Source organism: Drosophila obscura, unplaced genomic scaffold, assembly GCF_018151105.1.
Source record: "Drosophila obscura isolate BZ-5 IFL unplaced genomic scaffold, ASM1815110v1 contig_151, whole genome shotgun sequence".
Taxonomy (NCBI): Eukaryota; Metazoa; Arthropoda; class Insecta; order Diptera; family Drosophilidae; genus Drosophila; species Drosophila obscura.
In genome coordinates, this window is record NW_024542737.1 from 512,861 (window position 1) to 532,468 (window position 19,608).

Here is a 19,608-nt window from a genome sequence, read left to right on the forward strand (position 1 = left end):
TCATTTTATAAAATAACTACATATATTACGTTATTTTTCAAAAGGGGGAGATGTAGTGTGCATACATAGCCAATACCCACTGTACCAAGTGTACTTAAGGGAACACACTGTTACACTTTGTTGCAGTGTTTATGTAATTAAAAGTCCCCGACATAATTTGAGCTCGAAGAATGCAAGAGCAAGAATGCCTCGAGCGACATAAGTGCAGCGTCAACATATTCCCATGACTTGACGGCACATGCATACACACATACATATATGTACATCTCTACATACAACGGATGTCTCTCTGCATATTTTTATTCACCGATTAAAGAACCTAATTACAATAATATAATATACTTTTTTTAACAGTCGCGTTCGAAAAAGAAACGAGAAGGAACTTGTGAGTCGCTTCTGGGGACGCGACTCTACTTATACCCGTACTCAGTCAGTATATACATTTTTGAGCTTATAATTTTTTAGAATTTTAAAATTAAAAAAAAAATTTTACATATTACATTTTTTTCCTACATTTGTTATCTACATCTACAATGTATATTATACATCTAACATGTAGATTCTACATGTACCATTTAGATTCTACATCATCTCCGCTAGGGGTTGTTCGCGCACTGAACACGGCAGAGTGTGCGAGCGAGAAAGAGAATCAGTAGCGTCAGCAGCGCTGGAGAAGGAGAGGGAACCAACAGAAAATTAATTTCTTCATTCTGGCTATAATTATGATCCGATCTGATTCAGATTCGGCAGTCTTGTAGATATGGTCATTCTCTACGATAATGTGCCTGCCACAGATTTTCGTCCTTTGTGGGGGCGGAAGGGGGCGGGGCGAAATTTTGAAATACACTTGTAGCAGTGTGATATCACATGAGCCTGGAAACCAAATTTGGTTGCCCTAGCTCTTATAGTCTCTGAGATCTAGGCGCTCAACAAGACGGACAACAGACAGACAGACGGACAGACAGACGGACAGACAGACATGGCTATATCGACTCGGCTATTGATGCTGATCAAGAATATATATACTTTATGGGGTCGGAAACGTTTCCTTCTCTGCGTTACACACATCCACTTTTACCACAAATCTAATATACCCCTTAACCCTTTTTTGAGTACGGGTATAAAAAATTATAATTGCAATATCTGCATATGCATCTGCATAGTTCAGTTTTTAAGTAACATTTTTATATAGTTTGCAATTCATACTTATATATACATATACATACATATATTATACATACATACATATATAGTACTCAATTGGAAAGTATTTAATTGTCTCCGTCGTAGAAGTCGATGATCGGGTGAAAGTTGTTATGCAGATCGTTCTAGGCGTTCACCACCTGTAGCTGTAGTACACCGGGTGGACACTCGCGCTCCCTGATGATCGGCCGAAATCCATTGCGTTGCCGTATGGTGTGGACATCCATCTGCGGGCGCGCCACGGCTCACAATCTCCGCCAGAATGATGCCAAGCGAGTAGACATCCCCGCGTTTGCTGGCCGGACAGCAGTCAGAGGCAGCAGCTCCGGGGCGACCCTAAAGGAGCTCTAGAATGTGAGGATGCTCAAGAAGGCACGTCTGGGAGCCATGAGATGGATGGGATCGACTTACTCAAGCAGAAATGATCCTGCACAATGTCCAAGGGCGTGGTAAGCGTGGTCTTGAGCACAAACCTGCCATCATTGAGGCAGTTGGAGGAGAGTAGTTTTCCATGGGCCACCACGTCGCTGAAGAACATGCTGAAGTTCCAATCCAGCTGGATGGCCACGTTGCCCAGCACATCCTTCAGGCTGCAGGTCAAATAATACTCCTTGATAATGACGTCAGAGGCACGGGGCAGATCGATGCAGGCGATGCCTACGAACCGCACCGTGTTCTCGTGGCCCACGTTGCGCACCTGCTCTATCTCCCACAGCAGCTGGGGCGTCAGCTCTACCTTCTTGATGACCACGCGCTCGCCCTTCAACTGGCCAATCGTCGTGTACACCTGAGCCGGCAGCGAGGTGAAGCTACCGGAGTGGATGCCAAACTGTTGCAGTCGGACATCATAATGATGATCAGCAGCTGATTGCCGGGGATCTGATGGAGCACCTTCGACGGGATCATCGACTTCTGCCATGTCAATATTAATTTTATCATATATGTATGTATACCTACTCGTATTCTATAATGAAAGTAAATTGTCCTATCAAGAATATAAAAAAATATAACGGTTAATGTGATATTGTGGGTGGGCGGATTGGTGAGGGGGGTTTAGGGTTGGACAAGATGCTTCTTCAAAAAGTTCTGCAAAAAAGGTACGAAGGAGAGAGTTTCTCTTGTATTTTTATAGATTGAAATGGCAACCCTTCCCATCTGAAACTCTGGGTTCTAACATTTAAACTTGTGTCACTTTTATTGATTTTGCTATCATTAAAACTGCTTTATCTACCAAAGAACTGCTCTATCGGCGACGAGGCATTTTTGTTTGTACTGCATTGCTTTTGCACAAATTGTGGTGCCCTTTCCAATAGCCTAAAACTGGCTGCCAGAGACGTTACATATATCGCACGCTAGGTAATACATTTATCTGATTAAAATGTTTGTATAAGAAAAAAAAACATTCCAGCCGAAATTCGGGAGGTCGAGAAGGAGCCTTAGCTGCACGAAGAGAATATCGAAGTGAGGATCACTCGCTTGGTCCTTTCCCTGGTCAGGGATGAACAAGAGCCATGACTGGGGCTTCGGGTAACAGTTGATGCGTCAGATGCGTCACAATCCAGAGATGACTGTAAATTATTTGTGTTAATATTACGACGAACTAAAGAAGGTTCATTTTATACATATATATTTGTAATCCAAATTATTATTATAATTAAAACCAATGTAACTGAACATGGAATTTTGATGTTGTCGCTTCCATTAATTAACCATTAATTAATTATACATTAAATGAAATACTCGAACATCGTTGTTAAATTATTCTTTATTCAATTTTAAATGTTCCAATTGACTTTGCTGTGTGCGCGTGTGTGTGTGTGTGTTCGAGTCTGTATATGAGCACAAAAATGAGTTACAACTTTCAATATAACAACCTATAAATGTATATAAAAATGATCGCTCAGATTGTACAGACATATAATTAAAGCCTAGAACGGGATACAGACAGCGCAGACTGTAGCAGACGGACAGACCGAAATGAACGTATATAGATGTACTCTTTCTCTCTCTCTCTCTATATATGTGAATGTATGTATTTATGTACATAATGACATGGGGGGAATCATCAGTCGAGTTTGGATTGGATTTTGTTACTCTGTTTATTATCGGGAGTATAACTATTTACTTGTATGTGTAAATTTACGTTTGGTGTGTGTGTGTGTGTATGTGTATGTATACATATATATAACTTAAGCACTCTTGTCCCTTTGTTGTCACTGCTGCTGCACCCGTCGAATGAGAGGCTCTGTGTGGGTGGTGGTGGCAGCCCCTCTACAGCTCGTCGTGCTTGGGCCCAGAGAACTCGTCGTGCGAAATGAAGCCGTTCTTGTCCTTATCCTCATGCTGGAATATCTCCTCCACCAGCTTATCGTTCTCGGCCAGCATGTTCTTCAGCTCGGACGAGTCCTGCCCCTCGACGGCCGTCATCTGCTTCTTCAGATACTCGCTCACCTAACGAATACAATTGGTACGATATCAGTTTAGCGATTCTTTTGCATAGTTGGCGGATCAAAAGAAGAAGCTATTTTCTTTGTGGTGTGTGAGTGGGGGGGGATTGGTTAGTATGATTAGCATATGCCCCAAAACCCAAACGGAGTGTAAAGAGAGAGAGAGAGTGGGTAGACATATATCGTAATCAAAGTGCGATCCATACATATTCGATTACCTCTTCGCGACTCAGCTGCTTGTCGGCATTATCGTCGATCTCCTTGAACACATTCGTGGTGGGCGGGGCATTTCCGATATTGATCAGCTCCACATCGAACAGCAGCGTCGCCTTGGGCGGGATCACATTGCCAGCTCCCTGATCGCCATAGCCCAACTGTGGGGGAATTGTCAGCTTGCGCTTTTCACCTTAAAGTTTGGACAATAATTCACATTAGTTTTTGGTTGATTCCCATCAATCTTTAGAGTGGAATACTTACCCACGCACATGTTGAGCAGACCCTGGTCCCATCCCTTAATCACCTGTCCGGCGCCCAATTGGAATGTGAAGGGTTGGTCCCGGTCAAAGCTGAAAGGCGACAAAAACAAAGAAGCAAAAAAAAAAAAGAAAACAGTTAAAAATTGTTCGACGCTTGTTAGCCGCAAAGTTTCAAGTGGGAAAAGCCTTCCTCCCCCTACGCCGCCACCACACTCTCTTCGTCTGCTCCTCGAACAGAGACAATTCATCATTTTTTCACGCCTGTTTTTGTTTTTGAATAGAAGGAAAGCGACGCGCTTTACAGTCTATAAAAATTATTTATTTGATGGCTTCGCTAAGCGAGTTTACTTTAATTTGGATCTCTGAGATGGGTGCGAGTGCCTGTTCAGGTATGCATGAGTATGTCCTGTCTTGAGCTTGATGTATGATGTGTGTGTGAGTGTGGCACAGTTGCAAGTTGAATTAGGCATCAGGCAGAGCCGTTGATGGTGATTGTGATATATGGAAATAAAAGGAATGGCTGGGGGTGCGAAAATGGCAGACAATCCTGTAAAATGTCAACCATAAGATGCTGTAAAGCGGGTTTATAGGCCCCACCCCACAAACTCGTATAAGCTGGAGGAGCGAAGAAGATTATACGGCTCAGAACAGGGAAAAAAATTGTGGCTATATACCCCTACCTTTCTGTTCCTGCCCCCTTTCCCCATCAATTAACATTGATCAAGCATATAAATAAAAGGGAAATCAGCTTTTCTTTTGTCAGTTATTATACTGGAAAACGCATAAATTAGCGAAATTTAGAATGCGTACGGAATAAAGCCATTGAGCGGCGTGAGAAGAATCCGCGAAACGGAAAAGGTGCAGCCAGATGCCCCCCCCTGTGAGTACGATGGTCCATAAAATGTTTCACATATTACTAGAAATTCATGGAAAGTAATGCAATAAAAATTCACAGCCACAGACAACGACCAACACCTGGGGAGGGACGCCAAACGGAAAGGTGTCTTAGATGCCCATAATCCCAGAAAACAAACAGAAAAACATAACATACATACAATCGTCCTCACACCCAAGCACCCACTCTTTGCCTAAAAGGGATACAAATTTTGTACGCTTTTTTATTTCATCTGGAGATTTGCACTTGAGCGAAAGCCACCCGACAACGACGACCGACGACCGACGACGATGACACTTTGGTTCCGCTCCAGAGCCACAGCCAAAGCTCCACTTAACCGCTCTGTGTGAATATGCGCTGGAGTTTTTTTTTTTTCGGTTGGCTGGGATAATTCAGCGGCAATCCGCATGCCGCTTGCCGCATGGCCCCATCATCATGAGGCGTCGCGACTTCCAACTTGGAATTGAAACAACAGCGAAACATGAAACATGTAAAAATGTTTGCAAAATGCCCCAGAGATGCACATAAAATATTTAACAGACAAGGCAAGTGAGCTGCAGGAGGGGCCGGTGGTGGGTGGCACTCTTGACTAGCTCCAGAAGTTTGTGGCCCCACCTCAAGGGGGCGCTGGAAAAGGCGCTACATGTGGGTGACGCCTTGTTAATCATTTGTTGCCGCTTTTCCCTGCCTCCTCAAGTGCAATAATCTGTCTCGGATTCGCTTCTCTCGCAGTGATCCCAGAGGGCAGAGTTTCCTTTGGTAGTCTCGCTAAAAGTTTAAAGAAACAGTATTCCTCCTGCCCTTCCCCTCGAAAAAACTTTCTCAACAAAAAAACAACGATAATAATTTGATGATGAACAACAGGAGAGAGTTTCCACAGAAAAGAACTTTGCTTCCAGGCAGGAGTAGGCCCAAGCGACACATTTCAATTGTGAGATCTCTAGAGACTAAAAAGAAGATCAAATCTCTTTTTACCGTTATGGAAATTCAAAGAAAAGGAATGCTGGCCTTCAAATAATAGAGACACAAAGGAATATTCAAGAAATTAGGGCTATAAATTATCCATTTAGCATGCGGAAAACATAATAATCCTCATTCTTATTTGAGCTTTGTTGAATTATGGAAATCTAAAGGAATAGTTAAACAATTTAATTTTAAATTTTTAATTTAACAATTTAAACAATTAAGATCTGATCTGATTTTCCTTAAGCAACATTCATTCATAATTTAATTGAGCATATAATTCGTTTACATTTCCATATGCCAGAACTTTAATTCACAAACGATTAAAATCGTTGTAAATAAATGAATAAAATCGTTTATATGCGTTGATTTTTTCAGTCAACAGAAATCCCTGCCTGACCATTGCCATGCCCCTCATCCTGCTTGTCCCTCTTCATGCCAGTCCTGCCCCAGAGTCCTTAAATATTTATGAATCGCCTGGAATGTTACAAACAAAAGGTCAACTCCAACTGCAGTTCTGTGTGGATGCCCCTACTCCCCACTCCCCCACCGATTGGGAGATGGACGGCAACTGCACAGGTGTTTTTAAGCTGCTGGACAAACAAGCTGCCCAGTTGCAGAGATGCTGAGGCATGTGTTGCATAACGCAAACAGATCTTATATGCATTTTGTTAACGCTTCTCAGATGTTTTATTTTATGCTTTTCATATGCATTTTCCCTGCCTTAACCAAGCGGTTTTTCCAGGCTGTCTACCGTTTGGTGCTTGGATTTTTTCGCTTTCGGTGGATCGAAGATATTAAAGGGATTTTTTTGGGATTGGTTTTTTTCGGTGGGAGCCTTTATGGGCAGCGCATTATCATAAAGTCAAACAAGGAATGCCAGCTCATTCATCCACTGCCTAAATATTTTAACAGTTTCGATTTCATTCTTTTGCCTGGCAATCCGTATCCGTATCTGTGTATCTGCGAGTCCCCCAACGCATCGAATAATTTAAAATGCAACTGAATGGGCGCCCCAACATCCGTTTACCATCCGCTACCATCCTACGTGATTCCGCACCGCGGGGCAGATGGGGAGGGTGCGTCTGGGGGGGCAGGTGCCACCTCCAAAAATCATACCACGTCACTGCCACTGCCGCCGCCGCCAAGCAGTCTTCAGACACATTCAATCCAATCAAATTGAATCCTTTTGCCATTTCCCCAGGATGCTGGAGAACTCGCTCCCCAGATGACCTCGTTTTATGTGTCCGTTTTGGCCGGAAAAAAAAGTTATAAAATCAAATATGCAACCGCAATTCCTTGGACTTCCTTTGCTGCCTCCCCACTGGGGCGACAAGTTGCGATTAACGTGCAACCAAGGACAAGGACCTCACCTCAGCTGGCAGGAGGCAAGAGGTAGGCAGACTCTCAGAGATCTGGGAGTCCACGCCGGTCAATGTGCGAACAATTCACACAAAAAGTTTGAACAAGTTTTTGCCGCCGCCACGAAACACAAGTGTCGAGCGAGCGAGAGAGAGAGACACACAAATTTATGCCCCCCACAGATGGTGGCACGTTCCACGAACCCTTCCGTACCCCCATTCAGGGCACTGCCGAAAAACTGCTGTAAATTCTGGAAAATAAAAATTGCAACCGTTGAAGCTCATTAATTATTTAAACTATCTACAAATGTGCTCGACGTCTGAGTTTCAGTTCGTTTCGCCAAAATGGGGGAAAGCCCATATATATTCCGTGGCAGGCCTGGTCATAAAAATAAGTCTGGTCTGGCAGCAGCAGCAGACGATTGCTGCCACATGGTAATGAGCTTTAGATTTAGTGGCAACTCTGTGTGTCTCGCAGCCAGCCAGGGTTGTAGCAATTTAATTGAGTGTTCATAAATGATTTTTTCGCTCTGGCTCCATTTTCTTGCTACCGGAATGCGTGTCAAGGTGTCCATCTTCTCTCTGGCGGCCACTCAAGCAGATCCAAAGGCCATTTGCCAGCAGCATCCTCTTTCCCACCCCCCTCAAACCCCTCTCCCACCAACCCATCCGCACGTCTGGGGGGACATTCAAGGTTGTCTTTGCTGTTGTTGAAGTTAAAGGCGGCCAAGAGTAAACCGAAACTTTCACTTTGATGCATTTTCTGGTTGCCTCCGCTGCCGCTGCCTGTTTCTTGCGTTTTTTTACGCACTCTGCTTTTGGACACTAAATTGCACTTGCCACAGCACACAGGGCAGGGTTGGGGTATGGAGAGGGTGTGGCAGAAGAGCGTGCAGCACCATACAAATCATGGCAGCCAAAAAGCGACAACATCACAAGTTATGGCCCGATGCTTCAGGTAACTGACTTCTGCTCTGTATATCTCTCTCTTTCTCTCTCTCTCTCTGGGTGTCTCTTTTACTCTCTCTCTCTCTCTTCCTTTCTCCGTCTCTTGGCCACTTTTTAGTGACGTTGTCATAAAACATGTTTCTACAGCTTCCCATGCAGCGAAAGGAGAGCAACCGTCTGTCTTCTTTAAAGCCTCAAAGGATGGACCCTGATACGAAAGGGAAAACCTGCGACTTTTCCAAAGGAATATTAGTTTTTAGAACATGCCAAAATAGTCCTCACATGTGAATGTTTAACAACAATCCAAGACAATTGGAAGAGTTCAAACTATTTAAATTAAATAATTCCCTTCAAATGTGTTTTTTTTTTGTTTTCCTACACGTTGCTCCCTTTACAAAACTTTCACCAATGAAAATAACACACCAATTCATAATTAACCATCAAAAATTCTTTTGGAATTTTTCCTCTCATTTTATAGAGGAATTTCACATTTTTAATTGGTTTGGTTAATATTCCAATGAAAGTTGTCTTGTGGTCTTTTTATATTACAATTTGAAATGATACTTGCCTTTACGTAGGGTATGTCCCTTTTGGATCCTCTTGGTTTCTTATATACATATAATTTTTGAAAAGTTTTTGCTACTCTTGGCGGAAACTTTAAGGAGGAAAGCAGCAAAATGTTTTGGCCTCCGTGAAACTCAAGTAACAAATTAATTTCCCAAGAACAATGACAACGTACGGAAAAACTGAGTGGGGCACGTTGCACATAAGAAACTTCTATAGCACATACATATATCATAAAAGGAGGGGTGGGTGGGTGTAGTGACAGAGGCTGCGGCTGCGGCAGCGGCAGTAGTCATGTTTCGCGTCAGGATGATTAGAATATAGCGCGCAAGGAGACTAAATAATTTATGCGGCCAAATGAAGGTTTGCGGGTCAAAAGTGGAGCCCAACTTGTTGCAGGACTCACTCCAAGGGGTATGGGGGAGTACACTCTCTCTCTCCCTCTCTGAAGCCATTGACAAACTGTGGCTGCACGTGACATGGCCATGGCCATGGCGCTGACAGGTAAACTCCACGGCAGCAACTCCGTTTGTTTCCTTTTTTGGCTGAGACAATGAATGTAAAAGCCGGAGACGGGCACGTGACAGGACTCTCTTTGGCTCGTCCTGCTCATTATTGAATTAGTTGTAGAGACGAGAGCCTTTTTTAATTGTCCAAAAGGCAAAGAAGATGTAGTCTCCTCCTCCCCCCAGTATGAGAAATGGTTTGTAATCCTTTTTATAAGCAATCAAGCACGTATGCAATTGAAGCATCTATCTGCTGTCCTTTCTCCTGGAATGTGTGCTTAGGACAGTTCCCATTTTTGATTGGCATCTCAATAAGCATTCCTCAAATCGAAGGACTTGTCAAATGCACTCGAAACTGGCTCACCTTGGCGTATCTATCTTTTTCTTCATTTAAGCCTTTCGCTCAGCCCGTCTCCAGGTAAAAGCTTAATTATCCTCTGAAAAGGAAGGCTGGAGCTGGAGCTGGGGGCTGCTTTCAGGCACCTAATTTCCGTTGTCCCAAAAACCATAAGAAGAGTGGGGAAGAAAAAGCTGTTTGTGCCCAGAGGCGGCAGTGGCTGAAAAGAGATTTTTGCATGGCAACAAAGGAAAAACTCTTTTCGCAGCGGGGAGCCGCAGTAGCCGACATCCTTGACTGCAATTGACTGGCAAAGTGCCTTGTTATACTCTTGCAAAGGGTATTTTGTATATGTCTAGGTGTTTTCGATCCTTGAGGTTGGATCCTTGAACCCAAGTTCGGTGGGAAAATTTTGTCTCAAATTTTAAAGCTGAAACTTCAGCTTCGTTTGGTCAAGTTTATATATATTAGAGTATCACAATCTTCGACTGACAAAAACCTTTGCTTCATTTTTGTTTGTTGCTTTGACTTTTTGGGGGAAGGGGCAGCATTTAAGCCGCAGCAACAAGTGGCAGACAGAGTCTGGCATGGGGCTGAAGATGCACTCTGATTGAGTTAGTGAGTTGGCCTGCCTCCGACTCCCACAGCCACTCGCACCCGCACTCGCACTCGGGATGGGGAACAGGTCTGTGACTTTGCCACGCTAAATTTAACAGCAATTGCAAAACTTTCAACCGGAGAGAGAGAGAGAGAGTGGAGTGGAGTGGAGTGGCAGGGACAGCTCTCAGATAATTTGCCACTCAGTGGGCAACCAAAAGACAAGGTAAGCCCAAAACCAAAGGACAACTTTCGGCTCCAGCGGCAGAGGCAGAGACGAGTAGGAGGACCTCCTATGGCTGGACATGTGAAATGAAATGTTTTCGGATGTTTAACATATGGCAAGGTCTGAGAGGGTAGGGAACTGGGACGATTACGAAATCATTTCCTTTATGAGAGACACAATTTTCTGGTCATAAAATGAAATCAAAATTTGATAAGCCAAAAGATAACAAGACGACAAGAGGACAAGATAGAGAAAGGGTGCAGGCTTATGCTAAAAAAATATATTGTATATATAGTGTATATTCATCAGACCGGACCATATATCAGGTGTGCTAATCGCGATTCCACGGGTTATCTTGGTCAATAAGTTCTGGCCACACAGCTGCTATCGTTGGGAAATTCATCTGATGATAAACCAAATTTTAGCGCTTGCCAAAATGATTACACGCCTCCACAAGAGAGGGAAAACACTCTTATGTGGGACGGGGTAGGGAAATATTACACTCTTTTTGAGAGATGAGATTTTTCAGCTTTAATTGGTTTTCACTGCTCCTTGTTGCGTGTTCGTTGTGTGCATGCAAAACTGAGTGTAGAAGTGTGGGGTGCATGGGGGAGGACGGTTTGAGCTCATGTTTTAAATTAAGCAGACAACATACACGATTTATTAGTGTTTCGGTTAGGGGTGAAGGGTTAAGGGTTGTGGTAAAAAATAAGTATGAAATCTCCTTTTGTTGGTTGGAAGAAGTATTTAATTCCTATATATAAAAAGTTCCAAAACAACGTATAGAAATCCGAAAGATAACTTGGAAATCTTTTCGAATATTTAAACAATTAATCGAACATGTATATCCAATAATTTATGAGCTATTTTAACTGCTGTGTGTTTTAAGCAACTTTAACCCTTCTCCCTCTCACACTTCTATGCTGCCATAGGAGCTGATTTCTTTGCTTTATGAGGGCCACCTCACCGCCGCACACCCGACGGAAGCCGCAACAAAAACAACAACAACAAAACATACAAAAAAACAAAGATAAGGGGGGTAAGGGCATGGGGCATTCAGGCATGGAAAATGCAACAGCAACAGCAACAAGAACAACAATGCAACAATGAGATCGCTTATCAGTTGGCGTCTAATTTACGACAATGAGCCGCCGTGACGACGGACTATGATGATGCTTGCATAGGCATAGTACATGCCCCAGCTCCCCAATCGTAATCCCCATTCAAAGAGTCTGTCCGCGTTAATCTAGGATATATGTATGTATGTACTATATGTGTGCTGTGGAGATTACGCCAGCAATCAGCTTTAAACATTGTCCAGCCCATGGTTAACTCCTGGACCTTATGGAAAGCGTTTTTTAATGGGAGAGGAGCAGAACCCAACTCACCTCGAATCGAACTTCTTGCCATCGGCCTGCAGGGTGCCAGTGTAGTGCATCGTGAGGGAGTCTCCGCTCTTCGACTTCTGCTCGCAACCCTCCGGGACGCTGACCACCTCCACCTTGAGGTCCTCGGCGCGAACGAGGCTGCTGCTGGCCAGCAGTAGGCACGACAAAACGAGACTGGACTTCAACATGTCTGCAAAAAATATATAAGAGATGGGGGAAAACTCGATTAACCAAAAATACGGCTTTGATTTGCGCAAGAGCATGAGGAACGGCAACTTGTTTCTGACACTGCCATACAAAGTTGACAACGAAAGAAAACCTTTTCAATGCATAAAATCTAATGATTATTGCGAATGAACATTATGGACAGAGCAGATAAAGCAGATGTCCAAAGCTAAGTCTAATATTATGCCTATTATGCCCCATAGTTATTTGGGTATAATATCAGCAGCCTAGCAAACTTTCAACCTCTGATCTCCAGATGAAACAAGCCAATAATGTTAGCCCTGAAGTAATGTGCACCTTCTCTCATAAGTCGAAATCAACGCAATTATCTTTTGGCATTGGCTCTGCATCATCAACTCAACACCTTGCACTGATATTTCATGATGAATGTTGCACAAGCGCGATAAATGTTGGATTGAAACCAATTTCACGAAGAGTCGCAATGGTTTTGCTCAACAGTGTAAAGATGAAATTGAAATGAAGAGTGCAAGAGGTGCATGAGGGGAACAGAGGCGATTGTGAATGGGATGTAAAGAGCAAAAATTAGTCATTATGCAAATGTGCAATTCATTTTATGGAGAGGGGTAGAGCCGACGACGCTGCCAGCTTTGGCCATCTGCTGGACGGACCGGACACCGGCTGTAGGTAGGGGAGGGGGAAGATTATGCAAGCCGAAGCCGAAAGTTATTGCGCGCGTATTATTGCGGACGTATGGCGTATGCGTAATGTCCGCACAGGGTGACCAAAGCAATTTGGAATTTCAGAGAGGTTGTAGCCGCACACGTCCATACATACATATATGTACATCCATAGGTGGTGGGTAGGTTTGGTGTACCGTTTCGTTCGCAAATGAAAGTTGCGGCTTGAAAGAGCGCGCGCGTAGGTCGAACGGTCCGTCGAAAGCCCTGGCAGATGAGACAATGCCAAAAAATGATTTGCAATAAATTCAAATCTCAACAACCACAAAAATAAGTAAACGCCTTCCAATGGTATGGGGAGGGGAAAACTTTCACTAATGGAAAGAAAGGCAATGAATAGTCGGATCAAGAGTGACTTCAATTACGTGAAATCGACATTATAATCTTTTCCCAGAGATTGCTCTCCTTCCACCTGTTTTCCACCGATTTACAAGCCATATCAAAGGTAGAATAATGCTGCTTTTCGGACACCACAACCGACTGCCTCTATTGCTCCCACGATCTTTATGTTTTGAGGAATCCTCCGCCACTTAAAGAAGAACTGAAGGCCTTTCTCTTGCACTGCCTCACCCTCGCAGTAATTTACCCTGCTCTGTTTCTTTTTCTTTCTTTCGGATTGCATGCGTGTGTGTGTGTGTGGTAGTACCCAAAAAACCTGTTGGGGGCGTACGGTTGCTTCTTTTTTTTTGTTTTTTTTCTTCTGTTTATTTCGGATTTTTGTGTGCCTCTTTTTTTTAGGTATTTCTTGTTGTTGTTGTTGTCGGTGGTGCTTTATGGCAGTTCAGTGAACCACTGCAATGTACCGTTGGCTCCAAATCTGGGACTCAATTTGCAGCCTACCGCTAAATGAATCGGATATGGAATGGAATGGTGAGGAATGGGGGGAATGGGGGGAATGGGGAGAATGGCTACTGCAACACTGCGGGAAAACTTAGACCAAGCTACACGTCATGAACTTTTCCACTTCCCTTTCCCAAAACGCTAATTGTTCATACATATACGATCTCAAGATCGGGGACAACAAAATAAAACGAATCGTGATTGAGCTACAAAAAACCGAAATACCGCCCGGCAACATCTTTTTCTTTATTTTTTGAAGCGATAAGCGCTGCGCTCTCTCACACGACAACTATTCTCTGCACTCTTCTCTCTTTCACGACGAATCGCACTCGTGTGGTCGTGGTCTGAATATGAATGAAAGAGACGGACTGCAGGCAAAGTACACACGCTTTCTTTTCATATCGCCTTTTGAATGAACAAATTTCACTATAAATTTACGCTAGCCAAGCACACAGATGGGATGATATACCTTTTGGGTGTTTTTCTACAGATAGATATCACTGGGATGCTTGGATACCGGTGGTGAGGGCGCGGCTGAGGAGGATCGAGTGGAGACACAAGCACAGAAACACGCGAGCAACAGTGGCGGCGGAGGAAGACGAGACTGTTGACTGTTGCGTTCGACTCTCGAGAGGCAACTGCTGGAATTATTGTCGGTTGCGGCGGTTTACTACAACGGAGAGATAGTGCTAGCGATCAGCGATTCACTAAAAAGAAACTATGTACATATGTATGTGTGTATATGATATGATCGTGCTGCTCAGGGTAAACTCATGTGGAAGGTATGGCCATGCTGCAGGTAGCAAAAGTTGTGCTTGCCAGCTGCTCTCTTCAGAATCTGGTCCCCAGACCCTCTTATTGGTGTACCCTGCTGGCACACTTCCTCTCTCTCTCTCTCTCTCTCTCTCTTCCACCATATTCACACAGTGAGAGCGGACAGCACTTGTCCACGTAATCAAGTTGCTCGCGGAGCGGTTCACGCTGATAGCCGACGATGGCAGAGAATCTGAACCGTTTAGTTACGACTTCTGGACGATGGTCACTTTCAAGAAGAATTATAGCAATTTAAAATGTATTAGTATCTATTTTTTATAATTGTAATTGTACATTGGCAGGTACTTATATCTTGTCACAGTTTTCAATATTTCATAAAGACTTTTTCGGGTTTTTTAAAAGTTTAAAGAATTTAATAATATTAATCATTATTTTATTAATCGCATTTTACTTTGGGTTTAATTTCCTGAAGTAATTTAATTTCCACAAAAATACTATAGTATCGTATATTTTGTTAGCATAGCAACACTTACAGGAAAAATGATAAGACTAATTTGAATTTATCAAACTATTAGCCAGAAACTAAATTGAAATTTTCTATATTTTTGTAGTTTAGCTTCAATAAAAGTTAACTAAAAAATAGAAGATTTCGAAAATCAACAGAATCTAGAGGAACACACACAACCTGCACGCGAAAGTTTTCAAATGTTGACTGCAGGATGCTTTGACAAAAGCAAAGGGAATCACAGTTATAAACATGTTGCATGCAACATTCGTCCTTTTTGGCAGTTGCTAAACATAAGGATAAGCTCCGCCCTTGAAGGAAAGCGCAGGCGTTCTTTTTTGGGGGTGGAACCAAACTAAAAAATAAACCTAATGATTGTTTTCTATTAAAATAAATATGTTTCCTGAGCCTACGAATTATTGCATATAAAAGAAAACATTTCCTATAAGTGGAATACGTTTCTAATGGATTAAGCTCAACTTAAATTAAACAAAAAAATTCCTAGATTGTTGCGTCTCAGATAACTTGCCTCAACTATTGCTCGCTTAGTACAGATATCGGATTTAGTATGAGCTCAGAGTATTCCACACAATCAACATGGGCACTCCTCTGAATGCGAATTTGTCACCCTTGGATCATGTTACGCCCCACTGAGCACCGTCCAGCGATATCGAGTCTTGCAGTGTGGGGCCCCCCAAATCGAATGAAACAATTGAATAAAATCTGAACAAATTAATTGGAAAATCAGTTGAAATCAGTGGCACTCTCAACGCGGTCGTGTGGTGGTCCAGAAAATGTTGCAGGAACTACAGAATAATACCCTGGGCTTTGCCCTCAAGCGTCGAAACGATCGGTTCGTGGTGGAGCCCATCGGTGGCATAGTGAATCCTGCCTATGAGCCCGACCTATCAGGAGATGCTGCTGTATCATCGCGGGCCAATCGAGGCATTGGCCAATCAAAATGGCGAGTATAAACTACAGTTTACTCACTTGGATAATATACACAGCTTCCAAATATATAATCAGCGCACGATTCTGTTCTCAAGGCCTACATAGATGATACAAATAACAAATTCTATCCCATCCCGTCCCAACTAATCCCAGCAGCTGTTCATTGGAGTCGGACGTGAACTAGAATCCTTTGGTGTAGTTGGTCTTGGGTTTCTTGGCAGGAGCACGATTAGGATTGGGTTCGGCCCTAACAATGTTCATGGCCGCTTTCTCGAAATCATACTCGATGATCGTTGACTCTCCAGGGAGTAGACTGGAGTATCGTCGCTGGCTGCAGCTGGCCTCCAGGTTGTCGTCCGTATACGTCTCCTTCTTGGGGCTGACCAGAACATCGGCAGACGTCTCTTGCTGTGGGCTGACTAGAGCTTGAGGGTCTTCGATTTCAATCGACTCGATGCGGGCGCAGTCCGCCGATGTGAGTCCATAGCGTTTGATCAGATTTGTGCCGGGCACTAGGGGAGAGTCGTCGTCCTCCGATATGGGGGCCTCTGGTTTGAGCTGATTCAGCCAGTCGTCCATGCGGTCGTCTGGCTCCGTCTTTTCCTCCTTCAACTGCTCGTTGATCATGCTGGCGTACATGTCTCGGGTGTGGTCGTAGTCGTCCATGTCCCACACACTGAGGAGCCGGGTGCTCAGCATGTCCGTGTAGCTGGACAGTTTGTGGGCGGATTTCTGCCAGGGTCCGCGGCTGACTTCTCTCGCCTTCTGCTTTGCATCCGCTTTGGGCGGTTCGAGATCACCATTCTCCTTTGAGGTGTTCGTTTCTTGGGAAGCTTGAATCTCTTCCTGCGACTCCTCCAGACCGTACTCGATGCTGATTTCCTCGGGTTTCTCTTCTTCTATTGAAGCGCGGCGTGCTTCCGTCTTGATGATGTCCCTCAGTATGGGAATGGACTGCACCTCGGTGCACCTGAGTTCCTGCCGGTTTACGCACTGGTTAACTATTTTTCCGTAGTAGGAGATGGCCGGTATGGTGTGGAGGCCCGAGCGGTACTCATTGACTTCATTGCGCACCGTCAGCCGCTGACTGAAGACATCCCCGATGCTGTTGGAGGTCAGCAGCTGGGCAAAGTCATGCTGGGCGGTCTCGTTCTCCAGCATGTTGAAGCGCAGCCCCGTGACGCACGCCTTGACTCGCTCCTGCAGATTTGCGTACACATCGACGGAGCCCTGCAGTTGCGCATCGAGCAGAGTCTCCTCCAGCGAGAGCGGTTTGTATGGAATCGTCGGCGAGGACATATTGTTGACGTTTTGGGCCAGGGCGCCGCTCAGCTCGCAGATGCGCTGATCGCTGGCCAGGAGGCTGCTCATGGCAACGTACTCGCTGCCGTTGTATATGCAAGTGTCCATGAAGGTGGGCGGGTAGGTCATCTGGTGGGTCCAGGTGAGCACGGCGCGGTCGGACAGCCTCTTGCCCAGGCAGCGTATGTCGAGGCAGTGGAGCTTGTGGTTGCTGGCCACATACAGCAGGTTGGGATTGGCGCTGCGGGCGAGGCAGGAGAAGGCCTCGCACTGATTCATGTCGACACTGCTGGCGTGGCAGGGATTGAGCGGCTGGTCGATGCGCACGTCCACCGTAAGCAGCATCGGCTGGCAAAGGTAGTGGAAACTGCTGCTACCCGCGGGAATCAGCTGGGCCCAGGTGCTGCTGTGCTTGTTGAAGGACTTCAGCATGCACACATTGTGCTTGTCGATGTCCTGCTGCGTGACGAGGTCTATGAAGCTCACGGTCCGATCCTGGCAGGCGATGGCCAGTATGTTGGCGTTGCCCGCCGCCTGGGCGGCGCTGATAAAGGGCACATCCTGGCTGCTGAACTTGCTCTGACAGACCAGCTCGTATTCCTCGCTCAAGTCCGTCTCCTTCAACTCGTAGATGGAAATCTCCCTCAGAAAGCGGGCGAGGAACATGTGGCCGTGGTTGACGCGAAAGCTTTCCATTGGCAGCAGCTGGAAGGCCTCGCTGGTCGTCTCCTTCAGCATGGCCGAGTACAGGGGATGCCACAAAAAGGCCTCGTCGTGCACCTCGGAGAAGTGCAAGTCCCGCAGCCTGTCGCCACTCACGTGCATGGCCAGGGTCTTGCCCTGGTAGCTCATTGTCTGGAGGTTGCCGCCCGTGTAGTAGTAGTCGTAGCTGTCCATGAAGTATCGATTCTCCTGCGAGGCTATGTGTTCTGCAATGTCAAAAAGGCGCGCATCGTAAATCCTTTCCTGGTGCTTCTTCTCTCTCTGTTTCATTTGCTTGGTGCGCTTGTCGTATTGGGTTTTTAGAAGCTGTAGCTGGTGCATATAATCATCGTACGCCTGTGGCCGCTGCACACAGGGCTCAATGTGGGGCGTCTGTCCGTCACTGGCCACGAACACTGGCACTGGCACATACTCTCTGCAGCTGGGAAACGTCTGCAGCTTTTCGTCCGGCTTTACAGCCAAGCCCTTGTTCAGCGACGGGTGGCTGAAATGGGCCGTGGTTTCCATCACGTAACGCAAATAGTTGCCTGGCGCTTTGATCTCGTCATCATCGCCTTCGCCTCCAGACTCTCGCCCCTCATCAGAGTTATTGCAGGCATCCTCGCCATCGTCTTCCGACTCGCGCCCCTTCTCGTCATTGCTGCACTCCCGGGCGGAACTCGAGTTGGCCGAGTTGTTCAGTTTATCCAGCCTCAGTCTCTTGCTGTAGCGTCGAGGCATTTCGTCTGCAATTTAGAAACGATTCAGATTCTCCGGTCATGTGTGTCCGATGATAATTACCTTTGCTGGGGCTGCTTTGGGGAAGATGTTTACTTCGTTTTTTACTTCTCCTATGTGCAAATTAAGGAAGCAAATTAATATTCAAAACAACCCGCAAAATTTATTTCCACATGGCCTCTTCTTCTTTGGTGTTTTGCCATTCACACAGGGTCACAGCTGTTTCCAGTTGTTAAAAATACTAAAAATACTTTCAAAATGACCGCCAACCTCCATTTAGCGCACAAAAAATACTGACATTTTTCGCTCTCAATTCGTGGAGAGTTTTCAAAATTTGCTCTCAATTCGTGGAGAATAGAGTGTTTTTGTGGAGACTTTCCCCTCATTTTCGTGGTGTGGCAGCATGTTGCTGAAATTTTTCCCATACAAAATCAAATGTATCTTACGGGAACGCGTATGGAATAAAGATTCATTGTTGCGTCATTCCAGCAGCAACATGGGGAAATGAAGTAGCAGCAATGTTGTGCAACTTTAGCACGGAATGAGCAACGATCTGCATACCTTGGGAAAATGGATATTATGGACTTGAGATATTGTTTGAATTTTCAGGCTCCAATTAATGCAAAAACTTTTCCGTCTCTGTTCTAAAGATATTAAAAAAGTTTTGCAGCTCACGGGTTCCAATAATTGGTATCAGAACTGTATATATAACACACAAATATATTCATTAAGAGGTTAAAAACATGTCAATCTAGGATAAAATCATTATTAATGTTTCAATGGAGCTTGAAACATCAAATTTAACATCAATTAAAGGAAATAAGGTATACAGAAGCCCATACGCATGGAAGAAACTTGGTTGACCAGCAACATGTGACGTCACATTTAGTCAACATTTACGTTTTATGCTTTGGCCGTTTTTGTTTGAACCTTAATATGTAAATAATCCAATAAAAAGGACT

The 19,608-nt window shown here is 44.7% G+C and overlaps 3 protein-coding genes across 5 annotated transcripts; 1 reads left to right on the plus strand and 2 right to left on the minus strand.

Annotated features, from left to right (window-relative positions):
- Positions 1-3,283: 3,283 nt before the first annotated feature.
- LOC111076808 (FK506-binding protein 2) lies at positions 3,284-16,029 on the minus strand. Of its 3 annotated transcripts, none has more exons than XM_041591809.1 (5): positions 15,944-16,029; positions 11,912-12,101; positions 4,128-4,216; positions 3,857-4,056; positions 3,284-3,654 (listed from the first exon to the last, which is right to left on the minus strand). In XM_041591809.1, the coding sequence occupies exons 2-5, from the start codon at positions 12,097-12,099 to the stop codon at positions 3,475-3,477; spliced, it is 657 nt and encodes a 218-aa protein (XP_041447743.1). In that variant the 5' UTR covers positions 12,100-12,101; positions 15,944-16,029; the 3' UTR covers positions 3,284-3,474. The 3 variants fall into 3 exon arrangements, with proteins under 3 accessions (XP_041447743.1, XP_022226478.1, XP_022226479.1); XM_022370786.2 differs by lacking the exon at positions 15,944-16,029 and adding an exon at positions 14,144-14,328; XM_022370787.2 differs by lacking the exon at positions 15,944-16,029 and adding an exon at positions 14,144-14,327 and having other exon boundaries at positions 3,869-4,056.
- On the plus strand, positions 14,959-16,023 carry LOC121403857. The gene has a single exon (XM_041591810.1). It carries the CDS (start codon positions 15,748-15,750, stop codon positions 15,925-15,927), a length of 180 nt encoding a protein of 59 aa, XP_041447744.1. The 5' UTR covers positions 14,959-15,747; the 3' UTR covers positions 15,928-16,023.
- On the minus strand, positions 15,671-18,855 carry LOC111076809. The gene is made up of 3 exons (XM_022370788.2): positions 18,710-18,855; positions 15,944-18,654; positions 15,671-15,858 (listed from the first exon to the last, which is right to left on the minus strand). The coding sequence occupies exon 2, from the start codon at positions 18,647-18,649 to the stop codon at positions 16,085-16,087; it is 2,565 nt and encodes an 854-aa protein (XP_022226480.2). The 5' UTR covers positions 18,650-18,654; positions 18,710-18,855; the 3' UTR covers positions 15,671-15,858; positions 15,944-16,084.
- Between the last annotated feature and the right edge of the window lie 753 nt (positions 18,856-19,608).